This window comes from Lampris incognitus, chromosome 4 (assembly GCF_029633865.1).
Source record: "Lampris incognitus isolate fLamInc1 chromosome 4, fLamInc1.hap2, whole genome shotgun sequence".
NCBI lineage: Eukaryota > Metazoa > Chordata > Actinopteri > Lampriformes > Lampridae > Lampris > Lampris incognitus.
In genome coordinates, this window is record NC_079214.1 from 71,562,146 (window position 1) to 71,589,030 (window position 26,885).

The 26,885-nt window shown below is 47.2% G+C and overlaps 1 protein-coding gene across 3 annotated transcripts in view; it reads left to right on the top strand.

The window, feature by feature from the left end:
* sbf2 (SET binding factor 2) overlaps positions 1-26,885 on the top strand; it is a 364,253-nt gene that overhangs the window by 263,267 nt on the left and 74,101 nt on the right. For all 3 annotated transcript variants that reach the window (XM_056278149.1, XM_056278150.1, XM_056278151.1), the window contains exons 18-27: positions 2,713-2,883; positions 3,135-3,409; positions 5,339-5,511; positions 5,939-6,012; positions 13,272-13,467; positions 13,624-13,751; positions 15,639-15,814; positions 16,550-16,683; positions 16,825-17,029; positions 21,135-21,331. In XM_056278149.1, coding sequence (XP_056134124.1) covers positions 2,713-2,883; positions 3,135-3,409; positions 5,339-5,511; positions 5,939-6,012; positions 13,272-13,467; positions 13,624-13,751; positions 15,639-15,814; positions 16,550-16,683; positions 16,825-17,029; positions 21,135-21,331 — 1,729 coding nt within the window. The remainder of the gene's footprint in view (positions 1-2,712; positions 2,884-3,134; positions 3,410-5,338; positions 5,512-5,938; positions 6,013-13,271; positions 13,468-13,623; positions 13,752-15,638; positions 15,815-16,549; positions 16,684-16,824; positions 17,030-21,134; positions 21,332-26,885) is intronic.

Sequence of the window (26,885 nt, forward strand, 5' to 3'; positions counted from 1 at the left end):
GAATGTTACCTCAGTAGAAGACTCGATGGTGTCTGATATTAAATACGCTTGAGTATCAAAAATACAAGTCAGAGTTACTACTGTTAATCTAGAAAAACGGCCACATTGTTATAACCATCATCATTCTGAGCTTCATGAAGTTGATTCTGATAAGGGGGGAAACACCCATCTCTGTTCAGATGTGAAGCACCTCATGGATCTGTAATGTACCGAACACTCACTGTTAGCGTTATACAACACAACACACCACTTCTCATTACAGTACAAGCGCAGTGTTTAGCATGAGAAACAAGCTCACATACATGGACATGGTGGTCCTGACTGTCCCTGTCTTCATGTCACGGTCCTTTGGTCACTTTCTCCAAATACCATGAAAACAAAACTCAAGCTAGCTGGCAAGTTAAGACTTGTGTTACATCACCATACATGCATTATTTTAACTAAATTATCAAATAAGCTGCCTGCTTACACTTGCTGCCTGTTTGTTAATGTGTTCATTTGAATTAATCACTCAGTAACTTTACCTTGACTACACCGTATTTCTGAAGATGTGCACATATTTTAACAGGTAATGGTATTAAGGAAGATTGTACAAGAGTAAAAGTGGAAATATTTTTGAGAAAATATTTAGCCTTAAATATAGAGGTTCCTAAAAATGTAAATATCCAAGTAAAGTACAACAATGCCCTCAAAATACTCAAGTACAGTAACAAAGTACTTTTTGCTATACTTTGCACCACTGCTTGCTTAATGGTGGATGGGTGTTCATAGTAGTATAATAATTCTAGTTTGCCCATTGTGTCTTAGCAGTGTCATCCTGCAGTTCCAGTGTTGCCTGTGGGTTTTATGTTTGTGAGAGGTTTTAAATCCTGCAGCACATATATACAGTTTTGAGGGGCTTTTAATCCTGCAGCACTTATGCAGTTGTGAGGGGCTTTAAATCCTGCAAAACTTTCCAGTTGTGGGGGGTGTTAAAGCCTGCAGCACATATACAGTTGTGAGGGGCTTTAAATCCTGCAGCACATATACAGTTGTGAGGGGCTTTAAATCCTGCAGCACATATGCAGTTGTGAGGGGCTTTAAATCCTGCAGCACATATGCAGTTGTGAGGGGCGTTAAATCCAGCAACATTTATACAGTTGTGAGGGACTTTAAAGCCTGCAGCACATATATACAGTTGTGAGAGGTTTTAAAGCCTGCAGCACATATATACAGTTGTGAGAGGTTTTAAAGCCTGCAGCACATATATACAGTTGTGAGGGACTTTAAACCCTGTAGTACATACGCATATACAGTTGTGAGGGCCGTTAAATCCTGCAACAGTTATACAGTTGTGAGGGGCTTTAAATCCTGCAGCACTTATACAGTTGTGAGGGGCTTTAAACCCTGCAACACTTTTCCAGTTGTGAGGGGCTTTAAACCCTGCAGCAGGTCGCTACACCATCACTGCAGCAGCTAGTTTGGCAAACAGCAGGTGCTTCAGTGTTCAGTCCAAACCCATGAAAAGGCAGCAGGCCTGTCTCCAAACACCTCCAGATAGCTAGAAAGAAGGGTGATTTGTTTGCTGTTAGTGTGAGGTTGTGATGACTGATTTCACTTAATACCTTTGGTAGCGTTTCTTTTGTTTTTTGTTTGCCTACTGTTTTCATGAGGATGTCGGCAGACTTGCTGCAGCCCAGATGTTTCCACGACCGATGGGGGGGGGGGACTCCTAAAAAATATGGCATTGTAAATGCTCAGTGAAACAGAACTCTGACTACGGATACACATGGGCTCTTTCAGCTGTTGAGCTTAAACCCTTCCACGTATAACTGCGATAGGGTTGAGCGAGCATTTCTATTTTCATATCATCCAATCGTGGCTCCTCCAGCTCGACAGGCGGGGGTGGGGGGTGGAGGAGTTATGTCATTGCACGGCAGTGAAATACCAGCTTGGACGACTTGAGTTTGGGGTCAAGACGTAATAGCTTGTATTTGGGAATATTATGTGTTTTTCCTGGTTGGTAGTATATTTGTTTTATTTAAGTAGTTTATTTTGTTTAGCGTTTCTTAAATTATTATGAAATAATCAAACTTTTACGCTCTCTGCAAGCAATACAGTTAAACTTACATGAATAAACCTTTATAAAAGAGTTTGAACATTTTATTTAAAGTATTTAAATTATTTAAACATTAAAAAGTCTACTTAATAGTAGTGCCTCAGTTCAAACAACGGCTCCCTTTTAAAAGTCTATGTGTCTGTGCATGGTGTGACTATCACAGCATCCTGTTCCCATTAACATTATTATCTTACCTTTAATATCACAATCCGAGTCACATCCAGAACGTGAACTACTCTGATGGAGGTCAGAGCATTGGTGAGCAGGCATGTGTAGAACAGAGGTGCCCGTCGTCAGATCCGTGGAAAAGAGTCGGCAAACTGGTTTGTTATTAAGGATTTAAAAATCACTTGTGCTGATTAACAGGGCTCAGCAGGCAGGCATGCCGCTCCACCAGAAACATCTCCAAATTCACAGTAGGGTGCAAATTATTTTTACACCATTTTAGTTCTGATAGTAAATTAGTTAAAATTGCCTAATATCAGCAACAAAAAACAAAAACCAGTGGTTGATCATCCCTTCAATCGTCGATATACGACCCAGTCACCAATTGAAACTAAACTATAACTATGAAAACGACCATATTTTAATATTCTATCTTTGTGTCCTTGCAGAAATTGGCTGCCGGAGTGAACCAGTTTGCTTACACCTGTGTCCAGGACCACCCCATCTGGACCAACCAGCAGTTCTGGGAGGCCACATTCTACAGTGAGGTCCAGAACCAAATTCGTGCCCTCTACCTTACTGCCACAGAGGAGAAAGTTGGCATCGCTATGAGGCTAACCGTAAGTACAGGAGCGGGAGTGTGCACATGGAGCCTGCTCTGTACCCTCTGCAACTATCTGATGCTTAATTGATGGTGCATTCTTATATTCACAAACTTCCCCCTCTTAAATCCAGAAAATGCTAACATACACCATGTCACGGTATCCTTACATGCTGTACTGAGTGCGTCATCTGGACCTGTGGCAGCCCTGCAGCTGTGTCCATCTGACCTTTCACCCTGTTGTCCATCTCTTCTGATCGTTTGTTCCAGGACCACGGTCCCCTTGCCCCAGCAGCAGGCAGAGGTGCAGAGCAGACAGCCATGGACCTGGCAGCGGAGCAGCTGCGTACGTGGCCCAAGCTGAGCAAGGAGAGGCAACAGGAACTGGTGAAAAACGAGGAGAGCACCGTGTTCAGCCAAGCCATACACTATGCCAGCCTCATGGTCTACGTACTGGTCCCACTAGACACCAGCAAGAACAAGCTACTCCGTAACACCCCTGCCACTGACTGGGAGAGCGGCAGCAACAGCATCGTCACCAACAGGTCAGGAGAAGTGACAAAACTTCCAGGGAATTCCACTGGATTGACATCAACGTAGTTTTATTTCTGCTGTAATATAATTTACGAGAGATTATCGCTTTCAGAGTAGGAAAGAATATAACTTCACTAACGTCTTGTGCTCAATTCATATCATCTCCTCGTCTAAAAATCTGAACAAAATGTGGTTAAATGTGGCTCCATAGCCAAATGTGTTGGTTTGATGGGCTGTGTCATGAAAATGTTGGAGAGCAGGAAGATGGGAGCCAACTGTAGCGTAAGGTGGGGATAGGCCAAGAACCAAAGACCTCATGCTGTCTCGGCAATGATGCCATGACCAGGAATGTGGTTCACAAGGTAATTGACTTAATTTAAGCTTTGTTAAAAGGTTTCTGCTAACTTTAGCTAAAGAGAGCATGTGAGATCCCGTGTTCGTCCTCTTTAAACACTCACAGTGGTATGCATCAAGATAACCTTTTAAATACGGCCCTTAAGAGTCTGTGTTTCTGGGCAACATGGTATCCCAAAGGTAGAACAGTCATTCTAGGGGCGTCCAGGTAGCGTGGCGGTCTATTCCGTTGCCTCCCAACACGGGGATCACTGGTTCAAATCTGTGATACCTCTGGCTTGGTTGGGCATCCCTACAGATACAATTGGCTATGTCTGCGGGTGGGAAGCTGGATGTGGGTATGTGTCCTGGTCGCTGCACTAGCGCCTCCTCTGGTCAGTCAGGACGTCTATTCGGGGGGGGGACTGGGGGAATAGTGTGGTCCTCCCACGCGCTACGTCCCCCTGGTGAAACTCCTAACTGTCAGGCGAAAAGAAGTGGCTGGTGACTCCACATGTATCAGAGGAGACGTGGTAGTCTGCAGCCCTCCCCGGATCAGCAGAGGGGGTGGAGCAGCGACTGGGACGGCTTGGAAGAGTGGGGTAATAGGCCAAGCACAATTGGGGAGAAAAAGGGGGAAAATACAAAAAAAATTAGTTACGATCTTGAGAAATTAAACAACCCTCAAATGAAAGTGTCTTGATTTGGGAGTATGTCTTACTTTCTTTTTTTAGTCAATGATAAGTTCGTAGGTGGGTGTAGCGTCGCTCAGAGTACCTGAGACCCTGTGCTTTTTCAACATAGAACACAGTCCCTCCTCCATCCCGTGGGATAGATACCCTCATCAACTCACAATGTGGAGTAATGTTCACTCAGCTCTGTCTGGGATGCTGAACCCCACAGTGTGTCTTCATAAGTGCAGCTTACACCCCGACCACACCCAGCAGAACAGAGGTGTAGGTGTTCTCCTGTGCTCCACATTGACTGTAGAAGCAGTCACATCTGGATCTGGGGAGACCTCACATGTACAGTCTGCTTAGACAAGGAAACTGCACAAACAAGAAGGACATGATTTGAATATTTCAGTCTGTGTGTTCCCATTTCTGACGAGAGGATGGAAGGTCTGCTGCCAAAGTTGTGTTGTGTTGCCCCAGACGTGTTTTGTTCCTCACAAAGTACGTCTGGATGTTGTTCTCATCGATTTTAAACCAAGCACAGGAGTTGCGTCACTGTCTCACATGCAACATTTTGTAAAAATAAGTAGTTTGAGCAGTTTATCCTCACAGTAGGCCAAGCAGCTGGAGTTCCCCAGGCTCAGCAGTGGAACAGTCCACATGTTGAGGTGGCTGGGGCGTGATTTCCTGCTCAAAGACACTTCAGCAGGGTGGATATTTGGTGACAAGAGACATTCAGTTACAGAGTGGCCTCTCCAGCTGCTAAATCTCTGTGCCGTCAAAAGCTGAATGTCCATGCACACTGACGGTGCATGTTCATATCTATCTTCATCACATGCAGCTCAGAGACCACATAACAAATGACAGTGTTGTCGATCAGATACGACTGTGTCAGCCTCGCTCTGCGTTTGTTTGCATGTGTGGTGTGTGCAGTATCGCAGGTAGCATGGCAGAAAGCTTCGATACTGAGAGCGGCTTCGAGGACTCCGAGAGCAGCGATGTTGCAAACTCTGTGGTCCGGTTTGTTGCTCGCTTCATCGACAAGGTGTGCACAGAAAGTGGCGTAACCCAGGACCACATCAAGAGCCTGCACAGCATGATACCAGGTACGTCTCTTGACCTCTCACTACGCCCCTCACCGAGCCCTTGAACCCGGAGCTCTGTCCTGTGGTCATGTCTTCTGTCCTGATGCTCTAAGCTCTGTGCCAAAACCCTCTTCCCCATGGCTTTATGTAAGTCTGAAGGAGGAGTGGTTGTGTGCATTCTAAGCTTGGACTCACGGCAGCACTGACCTCTGACCCAATTACCTGCTGACATGGTAACCAGCCTCTAAATCTGTTCATAGAGGCTGCTGTTGTGAGTAGGTGTGTGCTTACATGTGTTGATGTGCGACTAGTTCAGAATTTAATGTGTGCGCGCGCACGTGTGTGTGTGCGTGCACGCGTGTCTGTGTGTGTGCGCGCGTGTGCGTGCGTGTGTGTGCATTAAAGGGATGTGACCCAGTGGTAATGAATCCTGCCCTCTGTCCTGCAGGCATCGTAGCCATGCAGATGGAGGCTCTGGAGGCGGTGCACAGGGAGAGCAGGAGGTGGCCTCCCATTCAGAAGGTCAGTGCTGCCATACTGGCTGTCAGCCACACATTCAGAAAGTCAGTGCTGCGATACTGGCTGTCAGCCACGCATTCAGAAGGTCAGTGCTGCCATACTGGCTGCCAGCCACGCATTCAGAAGGTCAGTGCTGCCATACTGGCTGTCAGCCACACATTCAGAAGGTCAGTGCTGCCATAATGGGTGCCAGCCACGCATTCAGAAGGTCAGTGCTGCGATACTGGCTGCCAGCCACGCATTCAGAAGGTCAGTGCTGCCATACTGGCTGTCAGCCACACATTCAGAAAGTCAGTGCTGCGATACTGGCTGCCAGCCACACATTCAGAAGGTCAGTGCTGCCATAATGGGTGCCAGCCACGCATTCAGAAGGTCAGTGCTGCGATACTGGCTGCCAGCCACGCATTCAGAAGGTCAGTGCTGCCATACTGGCTGTCAGCCACACATTCAGAAAGTCAGTGCTGCGATACTGGCTGCCAGCCACACATTCAGAAGGTCAGTGCTGCCATACTGGCTGTCAGCCACACATTCAGAAAGTCAGTGCTGCGATACTGGCTGCCAGCCACACATTCAGAAGGTCAGTGCTGCCATACTGGCTGTCAGCCACACATTCAGAAAGTCAGTGCTGCCATACTGGCTGTCAGCCTCACATTCAGAAGGTCAGTGCTGCCATACTGGCTGTCAGCCTCACATTCAGAAGGTCAGTGCTGCCATACTGGCTGTCAGCCTCCCATTTAAAAGGTCAGTGCTGCCATACTGGCTGCCAGCCACGCATTCAGAAGGTCAGTGCTGCCATACTGGCTGCCAGCCACGCATTCAGAAGGTCAGTGCTGCCATACTGGCTGTCAGCCACACATTCAGAAGGTCAGTGCTGCCATAATGGGTGCCAGCCACGCATTCAGAAGGTCAGTGCTGCCATACTGGCTGCCAGCCACACATTCAGAAGGTCAGTGCTGCCATACTGGCTGCCAGCCTCCCATTCAGAAGGTCAGTGCTGCCATACTGGCTGCCAGCCACGCATTCAGAAGGTCAGTGCTGCCATACTGGCTGCCAGCCACGCATTCAGAAGGTCAGTGCTGCCATACTGGCTGTCAGCCACACATTCAGAAGGTCAGTGCTGCCATAATGGGTGCCAGCCACGCATTCAGAAGGTCAGTGCTGCCATACTGGCTGTCAGCCACACATTCAGAAGGTCAGTGCTGCCATAATGGGTGCCAGCCACGCATTCAGAAGGTCAGTGCTGCCATACTGGCTGTCAGCCACACATTCAGAAAGTCAGTGCTGCGATACTGGCTGCCAGCCACACATTCAGAAAGTCAGTGCTGCCATACTGGCCGTCAGCCACACATTCAGAAAGTCAGTGCTGCGATACTGGCCGCCAGCCACACATTCAGAAGGTCAGTGCTGCCATACTGGCTGTCAGCCACACATTCAGAAAGTCAGTGCTGCGATACTGGCTGCCAGCCACACATTCAGAAAGTCAGTGCTGCGATACTGGCTGTCAGCCTCACATTCAGAAGGTCAGTGCTGCCATACTGGCTGTCAGCCACACATTCAGAAGGTCAGTGCTGCCATACTGGCTGTCAGCCTCCCATTTAAAAGGTCAGTGCTGCCATACTGGCTGCCAGCCACGCATTCAGAAGGTCAGTGCTGCCATACTGGCTGCCAGCCACGCATTCAGAAGGTCAGTGCTGCCATACTGGCTGCCAGCCACGCATTCAGAAGGTCAGTGCTGCCATACTGGCTGTCAGCCACACATTCAGAAGGTCAGTGCTGCCATAATGGGTGCCAGCCACGCATTCAGAAGGTCAGTGCTGCCATACTGGCTGTCAGCCACACATTCAGAAAGTCAGTGCTGCGATACTGGCTGCCAGCCACACATTCAGAAGGTCAGTGCTGCCATACTGGCTGTCAGCCACACATTCAGAAAGTCAGTGCTGCGATACTGGCTGCCAGCCACACATTCAGAAAGTCAGTGCTGCGATACTGGCTGCCAGCCTCCCATTCAGAAGGTCAGTGCTGCCATACTGGCTGCCAGCCACACATTCAGAAGGTCAGTGCTGCCATACTGGCTGCCAGCCACACATTCAGAAGGTCAGTGCTGCCATACTGGCTGTCAGCCACACATTCAGAAAGTCAGTGCTGCGATACTGGCTGTCAGCCACACATTCAGAAGGTCAGTGCTGCCATACTGGCTGCCAGCCACACATTCAGACGGTCAGTGCTGCCATACTGGCTGCCAGCCTCCCATTCAGAAGGTCAGTGCTGCCATACTGGCTGCCAGCCACACATTCAGAAGGTCAGTGCTGCCATACTGGCTGCCAGCCACACATTCAGAAGGTCAGTGCTGCCATACTGGCTGTCAGCCACACATTCAGAAAGTCAGTGCTGCGATACTGGCTGTCAGCCACACATTCAGAAGGTCAGTGCTGCCATACTGGCTGCCAGCCACACATTCAGACGGTCAGTGCTGCCATACTGGCTGCCAGCCTCCCATTTAAAAGGTCAGTGCTGCGATACTGGCTGCCAGCCACACATTCAGAAGGTCAGTGCTGCCATACTGGCTGTCAGCCACACATTCAGAAGGTCAGTGCTGCCATACTGGCTGCCAGCCAAACATTCAGAAGGTCAGTGCTGCCATACTGGCTGCCAGCCAAACATTCAGAAGGTCAGTGCTGCCATACTGGCTGCCAGCCACACATTCAGAAGGTCAGTGCTGCCATACTGGCTGCCAGCCACACATTCAGAAGGTCAGTGCTGCCATACTGGCTGCCAGCCACACATTCAGAAGGTCAGTGCTGCCATACTGGCTGCCAGCCACACATTCAGAAGGTCAGTGCTGCCATACTGGCTGCCAGCCAAACATTCAGAAGGTCAGTGCTGCCATAATGGGTGCCAGCCACACATTCAGAAGGTCAGTGCTGCCATACTGGCTGTCAGCCACACATTCAGAAGGTCAGTGCTGCGATACTGGCTGCCAGCCACACATTCAGAAGGTCAGTGCTGCCATACTGGCTGCCAGCCACACATTCAGAAGGTCAGTGCTGCCATACTGGCTGCCAGCCAAACATTCAGAAGGTCAGTGCTGCGATACTGGCTGTCAGCCACACATTCAGAAAGTCAGTGCTGCGATACTGGCTGTCAGCCACACATTCAGAAGGTCAGTGCTGCCATACTGGCTGCCAGCCACACATTCAGACGGTCAGTGCTGCCATACTGGCTGCCAGCCTCCCATTCAGAAGGTCAGTGCTGCCATACTGGCTGCCAGCCACACATTCAGAAGGTCAGTGCTGCCATACTGGCTGCCAGCCACACATTCAGAAGGTCAGTGCTGCCATACTGGCTGTCAGCCACACATTCAGAAAGTCAGTGCTGCGATACTGGCTGTCAGCCACACATTCAGAAGGTCAGTGCTGCCATACTGGCTGCCAGCCACACATTCAGACGGTCAGTGCTGCCATACTGGCTGCCAGCCTCCCATTTAAAAGGTCAGTGCTGCGATACTGGCTGCCAGCCACACATTCAGAAGGTCAGTGCTGCCATACTGGCTGTCAGCCACACATTCAGAAGGTCAGTGCTGCCATACTGGCTGTCAGCCACACATTCAGAAGGTCAGTGCTGCCATACTGGCTGCCAGCCACACATTCAGAAGGTCAGTGCTGCCATACTGGCTGTCAGCCACACATTCAGAAGGTCAGTGCTGCCATACTGGCTGCCAGCCAAACATTCAGAAGGTCAGTGCTGCCATACTGGCTGCCAGCCAAACATTCAGAAGGTCAGTGCTGCCATACTGGCTGCCAGCCACACATTCAGACGGTCAGTGCTGCCATACTGGCTGCCAGCCACACATTCAGAAGGTCAGTGCTGCCATACTGGCTGCCAGCCACACATTCAGAAGGTCAGTGCTGCCATACTGGCTGCCAGCCACACATTCAGAAGGTCAGTGCTGCCATACTGGCTGCCAGCCACACATTCAGAAGGTCAGTGCTGCCATACTGGCTGCCAGCCAAACATTCAGAAGGTCAGTGCTGCCATAATGGGTGCCAGCCACACATTCAGAAGGTCAGTGCTGCGATACTGGCTGCCAGCCACACATTCAGAAGGTCAGTGCTGCCATACTGGCTGCCAGCCACACATTCAGAAGGTCAGTGCTGCCATACTGGCTGCCAGCCAAACATTCAGAAGGTCAGTGCTGCCATAATGGGTGCCAGCCACACATTCAGAAGGTCAGTGCTGCCATACTGGCTGTCAGCCACACATTCAGAAGGTCAGTGCTGCGATACTGGCTGCCAGCCACACATTCAGAAGGTCAGTGCTGCCATACTGGCTGCCAGCCACACATTCAGAAGGTCAGTGCTGCCATACTGGCTGCCAGCCACACATTCAGAAGGTCAGTGCTGCCATACTGGCTGCCAGCCACACATTCAGAAGGTCAGTGCTGCCATACTGGCTGCCAGCCACACATTCAGAAGGTCAGTGCTGCCATACTGGCTGCCAGCCAAACATTCAGAAGGTCAGTGCTGCCATAATGGGTGCCAGCCACACATTCAGAAGGTCAGTGCTGCCATACTGGCTGTCAGCCACACATTCAGAAGGTCAGTGCTGCGATACTGGCTGCCAGCCACACATTCAGAAGGTCAGTGCTGCCATACTGGCTGCCAGCCACACATTCAGAAGGTCAGTGCTGCCATACTGGCTGCCAGCCAAACATTCAGAAGGTCAGTGCTGCCATAATGGGTGCCAGCCACACATTCAGAAGGTCAGTGCTGCCATACTGGCTGTCAGCCACACATTCAGAAGGTCTGTGCTGCGATACTGGCTGCCAGCCACACAGCTCACGCTGGAGGTGCACACTTGTAAGCCAGATGTCTTTTTTGGGGGGGGGGGTCTTTTTCTATTGTTTTATTGGGAGGGGCGGGATGTTTAAATTTACTTGTTAATGTGCAGTGAAGCGTGTAATGCCTAACGTGAGACCCGTTATCTAATCCCGACTTCAACCTCAGCCTTTGTGCATCCAGATTTGAGGCACCACACCTCGCTTGACTTGTGTTGAAAGTATGTACATCATAGCAGGAGTCATGCATATATTCCTGCCTCTCCACCTCAAGCTGATGTGCGGTGAGCATTCTGGTGCAAAATGGCTGCCGTGGGCATCCAGGTAGCATAGTGGTCTATTCCGTTTCCTGCCAACACGGGGATCGCCGGTTCGAATCCTTGTGTTACCGCCGGCTTGGTTGGGCGTCCCTACAGACACAATTGGCCGTGTCTGTGGGTGGTAAGCTAGATGTGGGTATGTGTCCTCGTCGCTGCACTAGCACCTCCTCTGGTCGGTTGGGGTGCCTGTTCAGGTGGGAGGGGGAACTGGGGGGAACAGCAGGATAACCCCGACTTCGACCTCAGCCTTTGACCTCGGCTCATGCGCTACGTGCCCCTGGTGAAACTCCTCACTGTCAGGTGAAAAGAAGCAGCTGGTGAGTCCACATGTATGGTAGGAGACACATGGTAGTCTGCAGCCTTCCCGGATCAGCAGAGGGGGTGGAGCAGCGACCGGGACGGCTCGGGAGAGTGAGGTAATTGGCCAAGTACAATAAGCAAGAAAAAGGGGGGAATTAATTTTGTGACAATTTCATGTTTTGGCAGCTGGTTGGTCTTGAACCTTGTTGAGCTGCAGGTCTACCAGCTCTTAAATAAGTCTACTAAGACACACACTAATGCATGCAAACTCTCCCATAATGCCATGGGAGCCACCTGGGGATCACGGTGAGCAGTCTGGCCTTCTTTTTTTTTTCTGCCGTGGGTTTGAACATGTAGGGCCAGGTGTCCCCTGTTTGCTGGCTGCAAGCAGCATGCTAAACACTTATGAGGTGTGTTAATAAAACTGAATTTGGATTATCATTATTGTAATTATAATAATATTATTATCATAATATAATAATAATTATAATAGTAATTATTATGATTATAATTATTATCATTATAATTTATAATAATGATAATCATTATCATTATTAATATTATCATTGTTGATGTTTATACTTAAGACACACTTGTACGAGGCCCAGCTGGCAGCTGGAGTGAGATGATAGGGAACGTCTAGTCCCAGTGTCCCGTTTGGACAGATTTAAGGAACTCCTGTTATTTTCCAGCCGGGCCCTCATTCTTCCAGGCTGGCCCTGAAACTCACTCAGGAATGCTGGGACCGATCTAACCTCCCTCCACATTTTATTCACGGTGACAGATCAACTGAGTTTCCCCACTGGCTGCGGAGGCCCAGGGAAAGTTGCAGCAGCATGTGGCCCTGATGTAAGCCTGCTTTACCGCACACTGGGGAATGGGCTGGTTGTGCGGTGGCCCCTTTGTAGACTGTTAATAAAACACTATTTTACAAATGGTATTTTGATGTCATCAACATCCTGCTATTTGGGGCAGATGTCAGGCTGTACATGATTCTCATTCCTGTTGAGAAGAAACCCTACGCTGACTCGTTCTCTGGGAGCATGTGGAGTTCTGACACGAGATGTGCACAAGATTTTTGAGATGCCGACAGCAGCAGATAGATGCCGCTTTGGAATGAAGCGGTTCATATATGGTATTTATTGCGTAGCTGCACACTTTATCTGACTCCTCTTAGAAGTGTTGTTCAGGGGCGCGGGTTCAGAACAGCTGCTGGTGCAGTTTACAGTTGGTCAAGGATTTCGAAGCGGAGAAGGTTTGCAGGGCCAGTTGTACAGATACCGTGCACACCAGATGACCATATGTTTAAACACTAGAAAATACTCATTATTGCTGTTTGTGCAGGATTGGATTCACAGTTGCTGTCCTACAAGACAAATAGCCTGCTTGCATTTTGCCACATGTGTGGTAATTGATATCCAGAGAGAAAATACACATATTTTTCTCAGTAAGTCATCAGCTGAAGTATTCTGGGTTATTTGTAAGTGTTTCATGATGCTGACTCTGCGTGCAGCACGTTGATGTGCATCGGTGAAGTGTGTCCTTCAGTGCATGCAATGCTGTAATTTGGCCAACAGGCTCTTGCTGTGCCGGTGTGTTATGTGAGACTATCATATCCGTTCCCTGTTTTGTTTGTCCAGTCTGACTCGCTGACACACACGTACATTGGGTTTGTGCTGTGTTGTCAGGTTGCACTACTGTGTTGGCAGCTGGTAACAGCTGTGAGCCCCCAGGTGGTCATGGCAGTGTCCAGCATGCGTGACTGTCCCTGTGAACCATGTCTTCTTACTGTGTCTCCTCTTGCTCAGCCGAAGATTCTGCGTCCAGCGTTGTTGCCTGGTGAGGAGTTGGTTTCAGAGGGGCTGCGGGTGGTCCTAGACCCTGATGGCAGAGAAGAGGCCACTGGGGGCCTGCTGGGGGGACCACACATTCTACCAGCAGAGGGAGCCCTGTTCCTTACCACCTACCGCATCATCTTCAAAGGCACCCCCCACGACCCACTAGGTATGTCTGTCCCACGGCGGTGTTAGCCAGTCAGCGCTGCAGCTTCTCACTTTGCCTACCCACCAGACTTTAGGTCTCTGTGATGTCACAGCAGTCCGCTTTCCACACGAAATGACTGTCCAGATGGTCTAAGATGAACTTCTCTCTGGTCTCCAGTTGGGGAGCAGGCAGTGATAAGGGCGTTCCCAGTGGCCACCCTAACCAAGGAGAAGAAGATCAGCATCCAGAACCAGCTTCAGCAGAGCCTGCAGGAAGGCCTTCAGCTGCGCTCTGCATCCTTCCAGGTAAACCAGCACAGCAAAACTCCCCTGCAGAGTTAGCATGACCACAAATCTCCAGAGACACTGAGGAAAAGCGTGATGATGGAGGAGTGCTATTTTTGTAAGGTCCCGTTATTTCCATCTATTTTCTGGAGTCGTCTCACATGACAGACACACATTAATAATTAGTCATTAATCATTAATCATTCTGAGTAAAGGCGTGTCCAAGTGGCCACATGAAGAATACAAACCTTCGTTCATTAGTCTACATGGCTTGATGGTGAAAAATGTGTGTGTTGGACTTCAGCCTTCGTCCAGCATAATGTGGATACAGTTCTGGGAGCTCTGCAGGCATGTGCAGTCCCTCTTCTAGTGTGGTTCTGAAGCTGACTGGACAAAGGTTTCACCCGCATGTGTTTCTAGTCTGGGACATTTCATATCGCACCAGACAACTTTTTTTTTTGGTTCATTCCTATCTGTTTAGTAACGGAGACAATAAAAGTGTCCATGTCCTTATGGTGTGGGTCACTTGGCTCGGTGTAGTGTTGCTTTTGTTGTGGGGTGTGTGAGTGTGTGTGTGTGCGTGTGTGCGTGTGTGTGTGTGTGTGTTGTGGAAGCAGTGTCTAGGCTGCATTATCAGTCCTACATTAAGGTGTGCAGGCAGGAAGGAAGGTCAGCAGCGTCACCCTTCAGGCTGCAGGGGAGTGTTAAGGGTTGCGGTGGGAGGGGAGAGACTTCATTGGGGTGCGTTGTGTTCTGTTTCAGAGGTTCAATAATATTAGTTAAAGTGGCAGTTTGCATCAAATGTCTTGGGTGATGCATATTTCAACGATATGATGGTTCGGATTTGTAGCAAACGAGTTTCTGCAGGTATTAACTCTTATGACTTATAATGTGTCTGGTATTAACATGCATGACTTATAATGTCTGGTATTAACTCTTATGACTTATAATGTCTGGTATTAACTCTTATGACTTATAATGTGTCTGGTATTAACACGCATACTTATAATGTCTGCAATTAACTCTTATGACTTATAATGTCTGGTATTAACTCTCATGACTTATAATGTCTGGTATTAACTCTCATAACCTATAATGTCTGGTATTAACTCTCATGACTTGTAATGTCTGGTATTAACTCTCATGTCCTATAATGTCTGGTATTAACTCTTTTGACTTATAATGTCTGGTATTAACTCTCATGACCTATAATGTCTGGTATTACTCTTTTGACTTATAATGTCTGGTATTAACTCTCATGACTTATAATGTCTGGTATTAATGCTCATGACTTATAATGTCTGGTATTAACTCTCATGACTTATAATGTCTGGTATTAACTCTTATGACTTATAATGTCTGGTATTACACGCATGACTTATAATGTCTGGTATTAACTCTTATGACTTATAATGTCTAGTATTAACTCTCATGACTTATAATGTCTGGTATTAATGCTCATGACTTATAATGTCTGGTATTAACTCTCATGACTTATAATGTCTGGTATTAACTCTCATGACTTATAATGTCTGGTATTAATGCTCATGACTTATAATGTCTGGTATTAACTCTCATGACTTATAATGTCTGGTATTAACTCTTATGACTTATAATGTCTGGTATTAACGCTCATGACTTATAATGTCTGGTATTAACTCTCATGACTTATAATGTCTGGTATTAACTCTCATGACTTATAATGTCTGGTATTAACTCTCATGACTTATAATGTCTGGTATTAACTCTTATGACTTATAATGTCTGGTATTAACTCTTATGACTTATAATGTCTGGTATTAACTCTTATGACTGATAGCTCATGTCTGTGGATTGTGGGAACTGTGTTTTTAAGCAGAAGGAGCAGTCTGTCATCTAGCATTTATATTTTCATGATATGTTGGACAGCTATTAAAGGTGGCTTTTGATGAGGAGGTGAGCTCAGAAATGGTGGAGACCTTCAGGAAGCACCTCCAGAGAATCCGCTATCCGCAGTCCATCTTCAGCACCTTTGCATTTGCTGTGGGACAGACTGCCCCTCAGCTCATCCTGCCCAAGCAAAAGGAGAGGAATACAGGCTTCAGGTCAGTGATTCGCCAGGGAGACGGGCAGTGGTGGACTGGCTGGAGGAGTAAACCAGACCGCCATTGTATTAACGAGGATGTTGTGAAGGATTTTCATAGTGCTCATTGGAGGCCAGCCCCAGGGCCCTAAAGCATCTCACCATCTGAATGATTCTTGTATGAAACATGCATCAATGGGGCGTCCAGGTAGCGTGGTGGTCTATTCCGTTGCCTACCAACACAGGGATCGCCGGTTTGAATCCCCGTGTTACCTCCGGCTTGGTTGGACGTCCCTTCAGACACAGTTGGCTGCGTCTGCAGGTGGGAAGCCGGATTGTGAGTATGTGTCCTGGTCGCTGCACTAGTGCTGCCTCTGGTCGATCAGGGTGCCTGTTCAGGGGGGAGGGGAACTGGGGGGAATAGCGTGATCCTCCCATGTGCTACGTCCCCCTGATGAAACTCCTCTCTATCGGGTGAAAGGAAGCGGCAGGTGACTCCACATGTATCGAAGGAGGCATGTGGTAGTCTGCAGCCCTCCCCAGATTGGCAGAGGGGGTGGAGCAGCGACCTCGATGGCTCGGAAGAGTGGGGTAATTGGTCAAGTACAATCAGGAAGAAAAGGGGGGGGGGGGTAAAAAAAAAAAGAAAAAAGAAGCATGCATCAGTAGTCTGTCTCTCTTGGAAATGTTGGAAAATTCCCCCATCTCATGTAGGTGATGAATGAGTTTGTAGAGTTCTCCACACTTCCTCCCTCAGGACCCTGTCCAAGACCATAGTGAAGGGAGCCAAGAAGGCAGGGAAGATCACCATGGGCCGCAGCAGCCAGGCCACATTAAAGAAGAGCGAGAGAGGTAGCAGGTCCACCTGGCACGAGGAAGACGACATCTCAAGTGAGAGCAGCAGTCTGTTTTCACCTCTCGGTGCAGAGGCACATGGGGGATTTTTACAAGACCTCTGCTGTTGATATGTGCTTGTGCGTGTGTGTGTGTGGTGTGATTTTTTTTTTTGGGTTGTGCCTGTTCATGTTGAAGTATCGGACGATGGTGAGCTGCCCCCCAGTAGTACTATTCGGGCGTCATCAGAGAGGTCGACCATGGAGCAGCTGGTGGAGCGGGCCTGTTTTCGTGATTACCAGCGTCTGGGCCTGGGCACCATCACTGCCAGCACGTCCCGCTCCAAGACAGGCGAGCAGTTCAGAATCACCGCCGTGAACAGACTGTATTCTCTCTGTCGCAGGTACACTGCCAAGCACACTGTGATGTATAGTCAGTGTCACTCTGATGGCAATGGTTAACTTTCACGTTGCTGCAACATGCAATCGAACCTGCTGAAGTTGAGGGGGGGAACAATGAGTCAAACCGACAGGGACTGCAGAGGTTGTTGAAAGATACGGTTGTTTGGTCCTCACAGGGATTTTGACAAATGGGTTATTTGTACTCAAGGTCCGGCAACCGCACATTTGTGGTTAAAATAACATGTAATTTTTTACTACATATTCAAGAAAAGATTCAACCGGGCGTCCGCGTGGCATAGCAGTCTATTCTGTTGCTTACCAACATGGGGATCACCGGTTCGAATCCCTGTGTTAACTCCTACTTGGTCGGGCGTCCCTACAGACACAAATGGTTGTGTCTGCGGGTGGTAAGCTGGATGTGGGTATGTGTCCTGGTCGCTGCATTAGCGTCTCCTTTGGTCAGTCGGGGCGCCTGTTTGGGGGTGAGGGGGAACTGGGGGGAATAGCGTGATCCTCCCACACGCTACTTCCCTCTGGTGAAACTCCTCACTGTCAGGTGAAAAGAAGCGGCTGGTGACTCCACATGTATGGGAGGAGACATGTGGTAGTCTGCAGCCCTCTCCGGATCAGCGGAGGAGGTGGAGCAAAGACCGAGACGGCTCGGAAGAGTGGGGTAATTGGCCAAGTACAATTGGGGAGGAAAAGGGGGAAAATTAAAAAAAAAAAAGATTCAACATTGTCTTACTATGGTTTATTAATTTAATATACTGTTGTTTTGTGACAATAACATGCGATGTCATGTGTCAGAGGCCGTTTGTCGTTGCAGAGCTTGAGTCTGTGTTCAGACCTGCGGCTTCTGTCCATAAGATCTGCAGATCATGTGGGTTCACACCTCACATGACTGCCTCCCATCTTATTTATTGCATGTTTATGGTAAACCGTCACATCTGTAGCTGTGATTCTATACTGCTCAAAAAAATAAAGGGAACACCTAAAAACACAATATAGACCTCGATGAATGAAATATTCCAGCTGAAAATCTTTATTTATTAGACAGAGGAATGTGTTTGGAGCAAAATAACCTAAGAATGATCAATGGAAATCAAAATCATTAGCCCATTAAGGTCTGGATTCAGAATCATACTCAAAATCAAAGTGGAAAATGAGAACATAGGCTGATCCAACTTCTGTGGAAATTCTTCAAGACGATTCAAAATGAGGCTCAGTAGTGTGTGTGGCCTCCATGTGCCTGTATGCACTCCCTACAACGTCTGGGCATGCTCCTGATGAGACGACGGATGGTCTCCTGAGGGATCTCCTCCCAGACCTGGATCAGGGCATCGGTCAACTCCTGGACAGTCTGTGGTGCGACATCGCGTTGGCGGATGGTACGAGACATGATGTCCCAGAGGTGCTCGATTGGATTCAGGTCTGGGGAACGTGCAGGCCAGTCCATAGCATCAATGCCCTCGACATACAGGAACTGCTGACACACTCTGGCCACATGAGGACGAGCATTGTCATGCATGAGCAGGAACCCAGGGCCCACTGCACCAGCATATGGTCTGACAATGGGTCTGAGGATCTCATCCCGGTACCTAATGGCAGTCATGGTACCTCTGGCTAGCACGTAGAGGTCTGTGCGGCCCTCCAAGGATATGCCTCCCCAGACCATCACTGACCCACCGCCAAACCGGTCATGCTGGAGGATGTTGCAGGCAGCAGAACGTTCTCCACAGCGTCTCCAGACTCTCTCACGTCTGTCACATGTGTTCAGTGTGAACCTGCTCTCATCTGTGAAGAGCACAGGGCGCCAATGGCGAATCTGCCAACCAAGATGTTCTCTGGCAAAGGTCAATCGGGCTGCACGGTGTTGGGCTGTGAGCACAGGCCCCAATTGTGGACGCCGGGCCCTCATACCATCCTCATGCATTCTGTTTCTCACTGTTTGAGCAGAAACCTGCACATTAGTGGCCTGTTGAAGGTCGTTTTGTAGGGCTCCGGCAGTGCTCCTCCTGTTCCTCCTTGCACAAAGGACCAGATAGCGGTCCTGCTGCGGGGTTGTTGTCCTCCTGCGGCCCCCTCCACGTCTGCTGGTGTACTGGCCTGTCTCCATGTACCTACTCCATGCTCTGGACACTGTGCTGGGAGACACATTAAATCTTCTTGCCACAGCACGCATTGATGTGCCATCCTGGATGAGCTGCACTACCTGAGCAACTTCTGTAGGTTGCAGATACTGCCTCATGCCACCTCTAGTGGTGAGGGCACTAGCAAAATGAAAAACTAACCAAAGATCGGCCAGAAAAGATGAGGACAGGCAAATGGTCTGTGGCCACCACCTGCAAATCCATTCCTTTTATAGGGTTGTCTTGCAAATTGTCTAATTTCGACCTGGTGGAAATTAGACAATTTACCAACAGGTGAAATTGAGTCACAAATCAGTGTTGCTTCCTAACTGGACAGGTTGATATCTCAAAAGTGTGATTGACTTGGAGCTACATTGCATTGCTTGTGTTCCCTTTATTTTTTTGAGCAGTGTATTTAACTGCACCACACACCTGACTACCGAGCTCCTGCTCTGCACGGACTGAAGGAGGATCTCTTACCTCTAGGTCAGTCCATGTTCCAGACGTTCCTCTAGGTCAGTCCATGTTCCAGATGTTCCTGTAGGTCAGTCCATGTTCCAGACGTTCCTCTAGGTCAGTCCATGATCCAGATGTTCCTATAGGTCAGTCCATGTTCCAGATGTTCCTCTAGGTCAGTCCATGCTCCAGACGTTCCTCTAGGTCAGTCCATGTTCCAGACATTCCTCTAGGTCAGTCCATGTTCCAGACGTTCCTCTAGGTCAGTTCATGTTCCAGATGTTCCTCTAGGTCAGTCCATGTTCCAGACGTTCCTCTAGGTCAGTCCATGTTCCAGACATTCCTCTAGGTCAGTCCATGATCCAGATGTTCCTCTAGGTCAGTCCATGTTCCAGACGTTCCTCTAGATCAGTCCATGTTCCAGACGTTCCTCTAGGTCAGTCCATGATCCAGATGTTCCTATAGGTCAGTCCATGTTCCAGATGTTCCTCTAGGTCAGTCCATGCTCCAGACGTTCCTCTAGGTCAGTCCATGTTCCAGACATTCCTCTAGGTCAGTCCATGTTCCAGACGTTCCTCTAGGTCAGTTCATGTTCCAGATGTTCCTCTAGGTCAGTCCATGTTCCAGACGTTCCTCTAGGTCAGTCCATGTTCCAGACGTTCCTCTAGGTCAGTCCATGATCCAGATGTTCCTCTAGGTCAGTCCATGTTCCAGACATTCCTCTAGATCAGTCCATGTTCCAGACGTTCCTCTAGGTCAGTCCATGATCCAGATGTTCCTCTAGGTCAGTCCATGTTCCAGACATTCCTCTAGGTCAGTCCATTTTCCAGATGTTTTGGAAAATGCTCTTGCGTTTACTGGTTCACAAATAAATGTCTTGCTTCACAGATTCCTGCCGTGAACAAGTGGCAGGTACTACATTCCCTGTGACTGATTCTTAAACTGAGTCTACCTGCGCGTAACTAAGTCAAGTTAACTGGTGTTTAAATACAGTGTTGGACTGACCAGATTGATCTAGCTAAGACGGTTCTCATCTAACCTCACTTCCACTTATCCGAGGTCACATTGGTATGAAAATATACATGTTTTGTCGGGACTTTAAAAAAAACAACCTCAAGGTGTCAGGGTATTCTGGTAATCGGAGTATGACTTAAGCGGGTTCGACTGTACGTCAAAAAAACAGCTCCAGGAACAAGCGGATCTCTGTCCAGCTGTGCTGAGCTTGTTAATTTGCAGCGTCTGTTGCCCCTGCCTGCGGTTTTTAAAGCCTGCATATCCCAGAAGGGTGGTAGGGAATCCTCTCTAACTGGCACGTACATGTGTGACTTGTAACGTTAAACCTAACAGACCCACATTTTGACTTTTACACACGTACGCACACACACGCACACACACACACACACACGTGGTTGTTGTAGTGATAGACGATGGTATTATGGCTGGTACATTCCAGATGTTAGTAAACAAAGCATAGATCCTGCCAGGACCGGTTTGGAGTTTGTATTTGATCTCCTCTCCTCAGTTACCCCGGGCTGCTCGTTGTCCCCCAGGCTGTGCATGACAGCAGCTTACACAAGGTTGCCCGCTGCTACCGACACAACCGCCTTCCTGTGGTGTCATGGAAACATCCTCGCACCAAAGCTGTGCTGCTTCGTTCTGGGGGTTTCCACGGCAAGAGTGTGGTCGGACTGTTTAAGTCGCAGAACCCCTCCTCCAGCGGTATGTACCAAACTCGTCACCAGGGAGCACCAAGCACTAAACACATACCCACACATGACAGAAGGAAGCTGGCGATGTCTGCACCTAAAGGTCTGGTCTAGTGAAAAGGCTTTGTCCTGCAGCTGATAAAGTTTAATGGCAATTTGGGGTTAGAAGAATACACTGGAGTCATGGATATATTAGTTGTGTAAGCTACTACTCCTTTTTTAAGCTAAGTACCTTCTGAATTCTCACCCTATCAAGAACTGGGATGTACAAGTACCTTGATTACGTGAGAAAGGTCAGCTGGATTTCAGTTGGCTGAATTTTTGGATGTTATACTGGAGACAAATAGGTGGTGATGCTATAACGTCCTTTGCTAGCTACTTCTAGAATCTAGCACGGTCCATCCTAACACGATGTGATGCAAGCAAATGATTTTTAATTGCTTTCAGTACTTTTTCAGTACTTACGGTTCGAATCCCCGTTGTTACCTCCGGCTTGGTCAGGCGTCTCTACAGACACAATTGGCCGTGTCTCGGGTGGGAAGCCGGATGTGAAGAGCAGGGTAATTGGCCAAGTACAACTGGGGAGAGGAAAAAAAAAAGGGGGGGGGGGGGGACAAAAACAAAACTTCAGAGTAAGGATGCACTGATACCACTTTTTTTCAGACCAAGTACAAGTACTTACATTTGAGTACTTGCCGATACCGAGTACCGATATGAGTACTTAATAATGCCATTACACCTCTTACAATTACTTGGAAAATGTGTTTTATTTTTATCAGACATTGTTCATTCTCTGACTGTAACAAACTGTCGTTACTAACGTTTGAACATTCAGCTATAAGTTTTTCTTAAGCATGGCGTTGCCACACATTTCACTATAACATAACCACCCTTAAGTGTAACAACATTGTCATGCTGACATTTTAACGTTCAATACTTTTCTTAAACATGGCGTTGCCACACATTTCACTAAAATATAACCACACTTTTTAGTGTAACAAATTGTCGTTACTGACATTTTAACATCCAGCTGCATGTTCCAGCTGTTCTGTCCCCCGCCCGCGGGTTGTCTCTGGACGTGTCCTCTCGCTTCTCCAGCGTTTGCTGCAAAGTTGGTTGTTGCTGTTTCCCGCTGCTATTAGTAAACACCTTGAACTTGGCGTCGTGTTGGTTCTTCAGTTGTTTAATCAAATAGCTTGTGTTGAAAGAGCTAGTTTTTTTGGGGTTTTTTTTAAGTCCGCGGTGGTGTAGCGGTCTAAGCATCGGCTTTGTGTCGATGCAGTTGCCCACTGGGGACTGGGGTTCGTGCCCCGGTCTCGTCAGATCTGACTATGGCCGGTCTCGATGAAGCAGTATAATTGGCAGTACTGTCTTCGGGAGGGGGGCGGAGTCGGCTTGTGTTGTCACGTGAATGTGCCTCTGTGTGTGTCGGAAAAAGCAGTGGTTCGGCCTGGATTCGCCTTGTCACGAAAGTGGCGAGGCGACTCCTTCGAGACTGCCGGGCGGAGAGATGCAGTGTGCGAACGCATGCAGTACAAGGGTGGGTGTTTGAACTAAAATAGGGATCGATTGGCCACTAACTTTTGTTGAGCATAATTTGCAGTCGGCTTTACTTCTGTGACTGTCGTTTACTTTGAAATATCTCCACACGGCTGACATTGCTCCTCCTCCACCGCCTCCCTGCTCAACTGAGAGGTGAATGTAATGCTGCTGTAACGTGGTATCGGGTGTTGTTGTATCGGAGCAGTTTTATGATTAGGAGTATGAGTACACGCGCACAGTATCAGACCGATACCCGATGCTGGTATCGGTATCGGTGCATCCCTACTTCAGAGTTAAGGCTTGTACCGACCCTGTACTGTTGGGAGTTTTGATTGGCGGAGTCAGTCTATAGTCGCCATGCTCTCTGCTAATAACAGGAATGCATGTTAGGTTGGTCAGTGTGTGTGCCTGTGGTTAGTGGAGTGGGGGGCTGGCCAACTGGTTACTGCTTGGTTTTCATTTTTGGAGGGACATGTTCCACTCTCGACACAGTTTTAATAAACCTTATGAAATCGAAAAAAGACTTCAACGCTTGTTTCAGACTCATACTTTACACATAAATAAAGCTAAATCAATAAAGCTGAATTAATCCAGAGGGCAGCAGCCCAGTACAGGAAGCAAAGCAGCAGGTTCACAACCTGATGTGCCACCAACAACCAAGCTACAGAGGGCAGCTATCAAGTCCTACAGAGCGTTGTTAACACGGAAGCCATTCTCCGATGGAGAGAATATGAAGGAGGCTTTCCTCAGCAGGTCACATGTCATTCTTGATGGGTTACCAAACAAAGACCCGGTCATCAACAGGACCAAAACCCGTTTCTATGAAAACTGTAGAGAGGCATGACAGACATGGCTGAAAACGTAAGGGCCCAGACACACCAAACTGACTAGCAGTCACAAAGGCCGACTGTTGCGTCGCCTCACGTCACCTGTGTTTGGGCCAAAAGGTAGCACTTGAACACACCGCCAAGACTACTGCCAACGGCCAACTAGCATGTACGTTCTGCACCTGCATGAGAGGAAATAACTGTCCATACCAGCAGGTGGCAGTAGTCTGTATTCGTCATTCAAAATTTGAAACCGGAAGACCCAGAAATGCGGATATACAAACTGTAAACAAAGCAGCGTTTGCTTACCATTTTCAAACAACTCTCGCTCACTACAGACGGTGTGGTAATACAGCTACTTCTAATCACTACAGACGGTGTGGTAATACAGCTACTTCTAATCACTACAGAGACGTTTCTCAGATTCCATCTGCATAGATGGAATCTGGGAAACGTAGTCCAAAGGGAAGCAAAGGTATCACGATGAAGTAAACTGTTAACTTCATTTCCCAAATTCCCATTTAGTTTAGTATATGCAAAGGTTCAGACCACTGAGCAGGATACACAGGATACACATCCTGGAGAAAGTGTGTTTCTGTGTGATTGTTTCAACAGTGCAGTCGGCTTCTATTAAATACATTTTCAATTGCATAATTTATTTAGAAATAACATTTTCTTTTCTTGGGGGGGGGGGGGGCGTACAACTTCACGTTTTTCAGAAGTTGGAGGGACATGTCCCCTCCAACCCCCGGGATCTTGAGACAAAGCACGTTGTTCACACACCAGTGCATTAACCCATGTGGATGTGTTTTCATTTTGCCTGTCAGTCCAAGTGTGAACAGGAGTGTCCTGTCACTTTGGACGCCCAATGCTCACACAATGTTTTAGCGCTTTAGTTAAACCTGGGTATGTAAACCATGTTTATACTAATCATATGTAAACCATGTTTACACTAATCATATGTAAAACATGTTTACACTAATCATATGTAAAACATGCTTATACTAATCATATGTAAAACATGCTTATACTAATCATATGTAAAACGTGTTTATACTAATCATAAGTAAACATGTTTATACTAATCATATGTAAACATGTTTATACTAATCACATGTAAAACGTGTTTATACTAATCATATGTAAACATGTTTATACTAATCATATATAAAACATGTTTATACTAATCGTATGTAAAACATGTTTATACTAATCATATGTAAAACATGTTTATACTAATCATATATAAAACATGTTTATACTAATCATATGTAAAACATTTACGCTAATCATATGTAAAACATTTTTATACTAATACGTAAAACATGTTTATGCTAATCATATTTAAAACATTTTATACTAATATGTAAAACATGTTTATGCCAATCATATGTAAAACATATTTACACTAATATGTAAAACATGTGTAACCCATATGACATATAGGGCTACTAACAGTCATTGATTTAGAGGTGTAGTGACGTGCCGCTCCATAGGGGGCACACTTTGCATCTCGCTGGGGTAGAGACTGCTACACGCAGTCGTCATCTTTTTTTCTTTTCTTTTTGTGATCTTCCTGGAAATTGTGCCCTTGAACCGACAACTGAATTTCATTATACATAGTCCCAGAAAGTTAGAGTATTGACATTTTTTAATTCTGAAAAGTGTTATCTATAATCAGAATCTCATCTGTGAGCTAACGAGACGAAGGTCTGTCGAGTTTTAAGTATTTGGAACTCCGATTGGTTTTTTTTTAACTGCCAGATAGAATTTGGAAGATTGTGATGGCGAACCCAGCCCAGTGAGACTGTGGACGATCATAGAAGCGGTGGCCTACTGTAGGATCTGTCCTAGGAAACGTCTGACAAGCCTGAATCATTCATCCAGACACCAGATAAGAACCCATACACACTAGCCTATTTCCTCTACCAGGGTAGAAATAGTCATCGTTGAAGTATATTCAATACACTCATGGATCAGGAACTGAACTCTTGGACCAACACATACACTCAAAGACAAGGAACTGAACTTCTCTTTTATCTCAAACTGCTAACACTCATTGAGGGTTGTGATTTGAATGAGGTTTTCTTTGGTTTATTATTTTATTTACTTTAAAGAGCTCTATTTTGTTTTATTTCAATTCTTTTATGTAAAAGTCAGCATTGTGTATATTTTGCTGTTGTGAGGCAATAAAATTGTCAACTGTTCAACTACACATCAACTCCTCTCGTGAGTTAGTCAAGGCAAACCGCTCACTGAACCTAGTTAGATGTTAGCGCCTTTACTGCTACCCCTAGTTTGCACTGGAGGTGTCCACCAAACTTGGCGAGCCACCCAGGAGTGGTTTTGAACTCCTTGTTACATGAAAGTTGAGCAGTTTGAACTGGTACCCCTAGTTTGCACAGGAGGCGCTACACAAAACTTGGCGAGCCAGCCAGGAGTGGTTTTGAGCTCCTTGTTATGTGAAAGTTGAGCAATTTGACACTTTTGTTGCATTCTATCTGTGAACACTGATACCAGCTACCTAGGTCTATTTTGTGGTAATAAGAATGCCTAAAATATGGAGGTAATTCAATCTGAAAATGTTAAAGTGCCTAATTATGTCCTAGTTGGAGGCTTGACTGGTGATGCGGTAGACAATGATGTTATGGAGTACTTAAGAGAGTTTGGTTCTATTGAAAGGATAATTAAAGTAACCAGCTCTGAAGCCCAGTTTAAAGATACAGCCATAGTGGAATTCACATCAGGTGAACCCATTCAGTTTCTTCAGGATACATTGCTCTGCAAAAGACCCAGCCGTAAACCAAATGTTGTCCATCACGTTCAGCTTGTGTCTGAGCTCTATGCTGCTGACAAAAGTTCAAGCTTAACCCATTCTTACTTAGCCGAACTGCAGGGTATTGCTAAACTAAGTGGAACAGACTTTGAGAAGCTTCTGCTAGATGAACTGGCTAGAATTTAGAAGTCTTCCAAAAACCATGACACAACTGAACTAGATGTATTAGTAGTTAGCCAGGAACCACAGCCCGCTAGCAATACAGCCGAAGCTGAGCCAACAACTGACAAAAGTCAAACTCCTATAAAAATAGGCACTGATTCGACTCACTCCCATTCACTTTGGAGGCAGAGGCATCACCCTTACCTAAGAAACAAGTCCTCTACTTACACCTGACCAGCTCACCACTCCTGAGGTCCAGA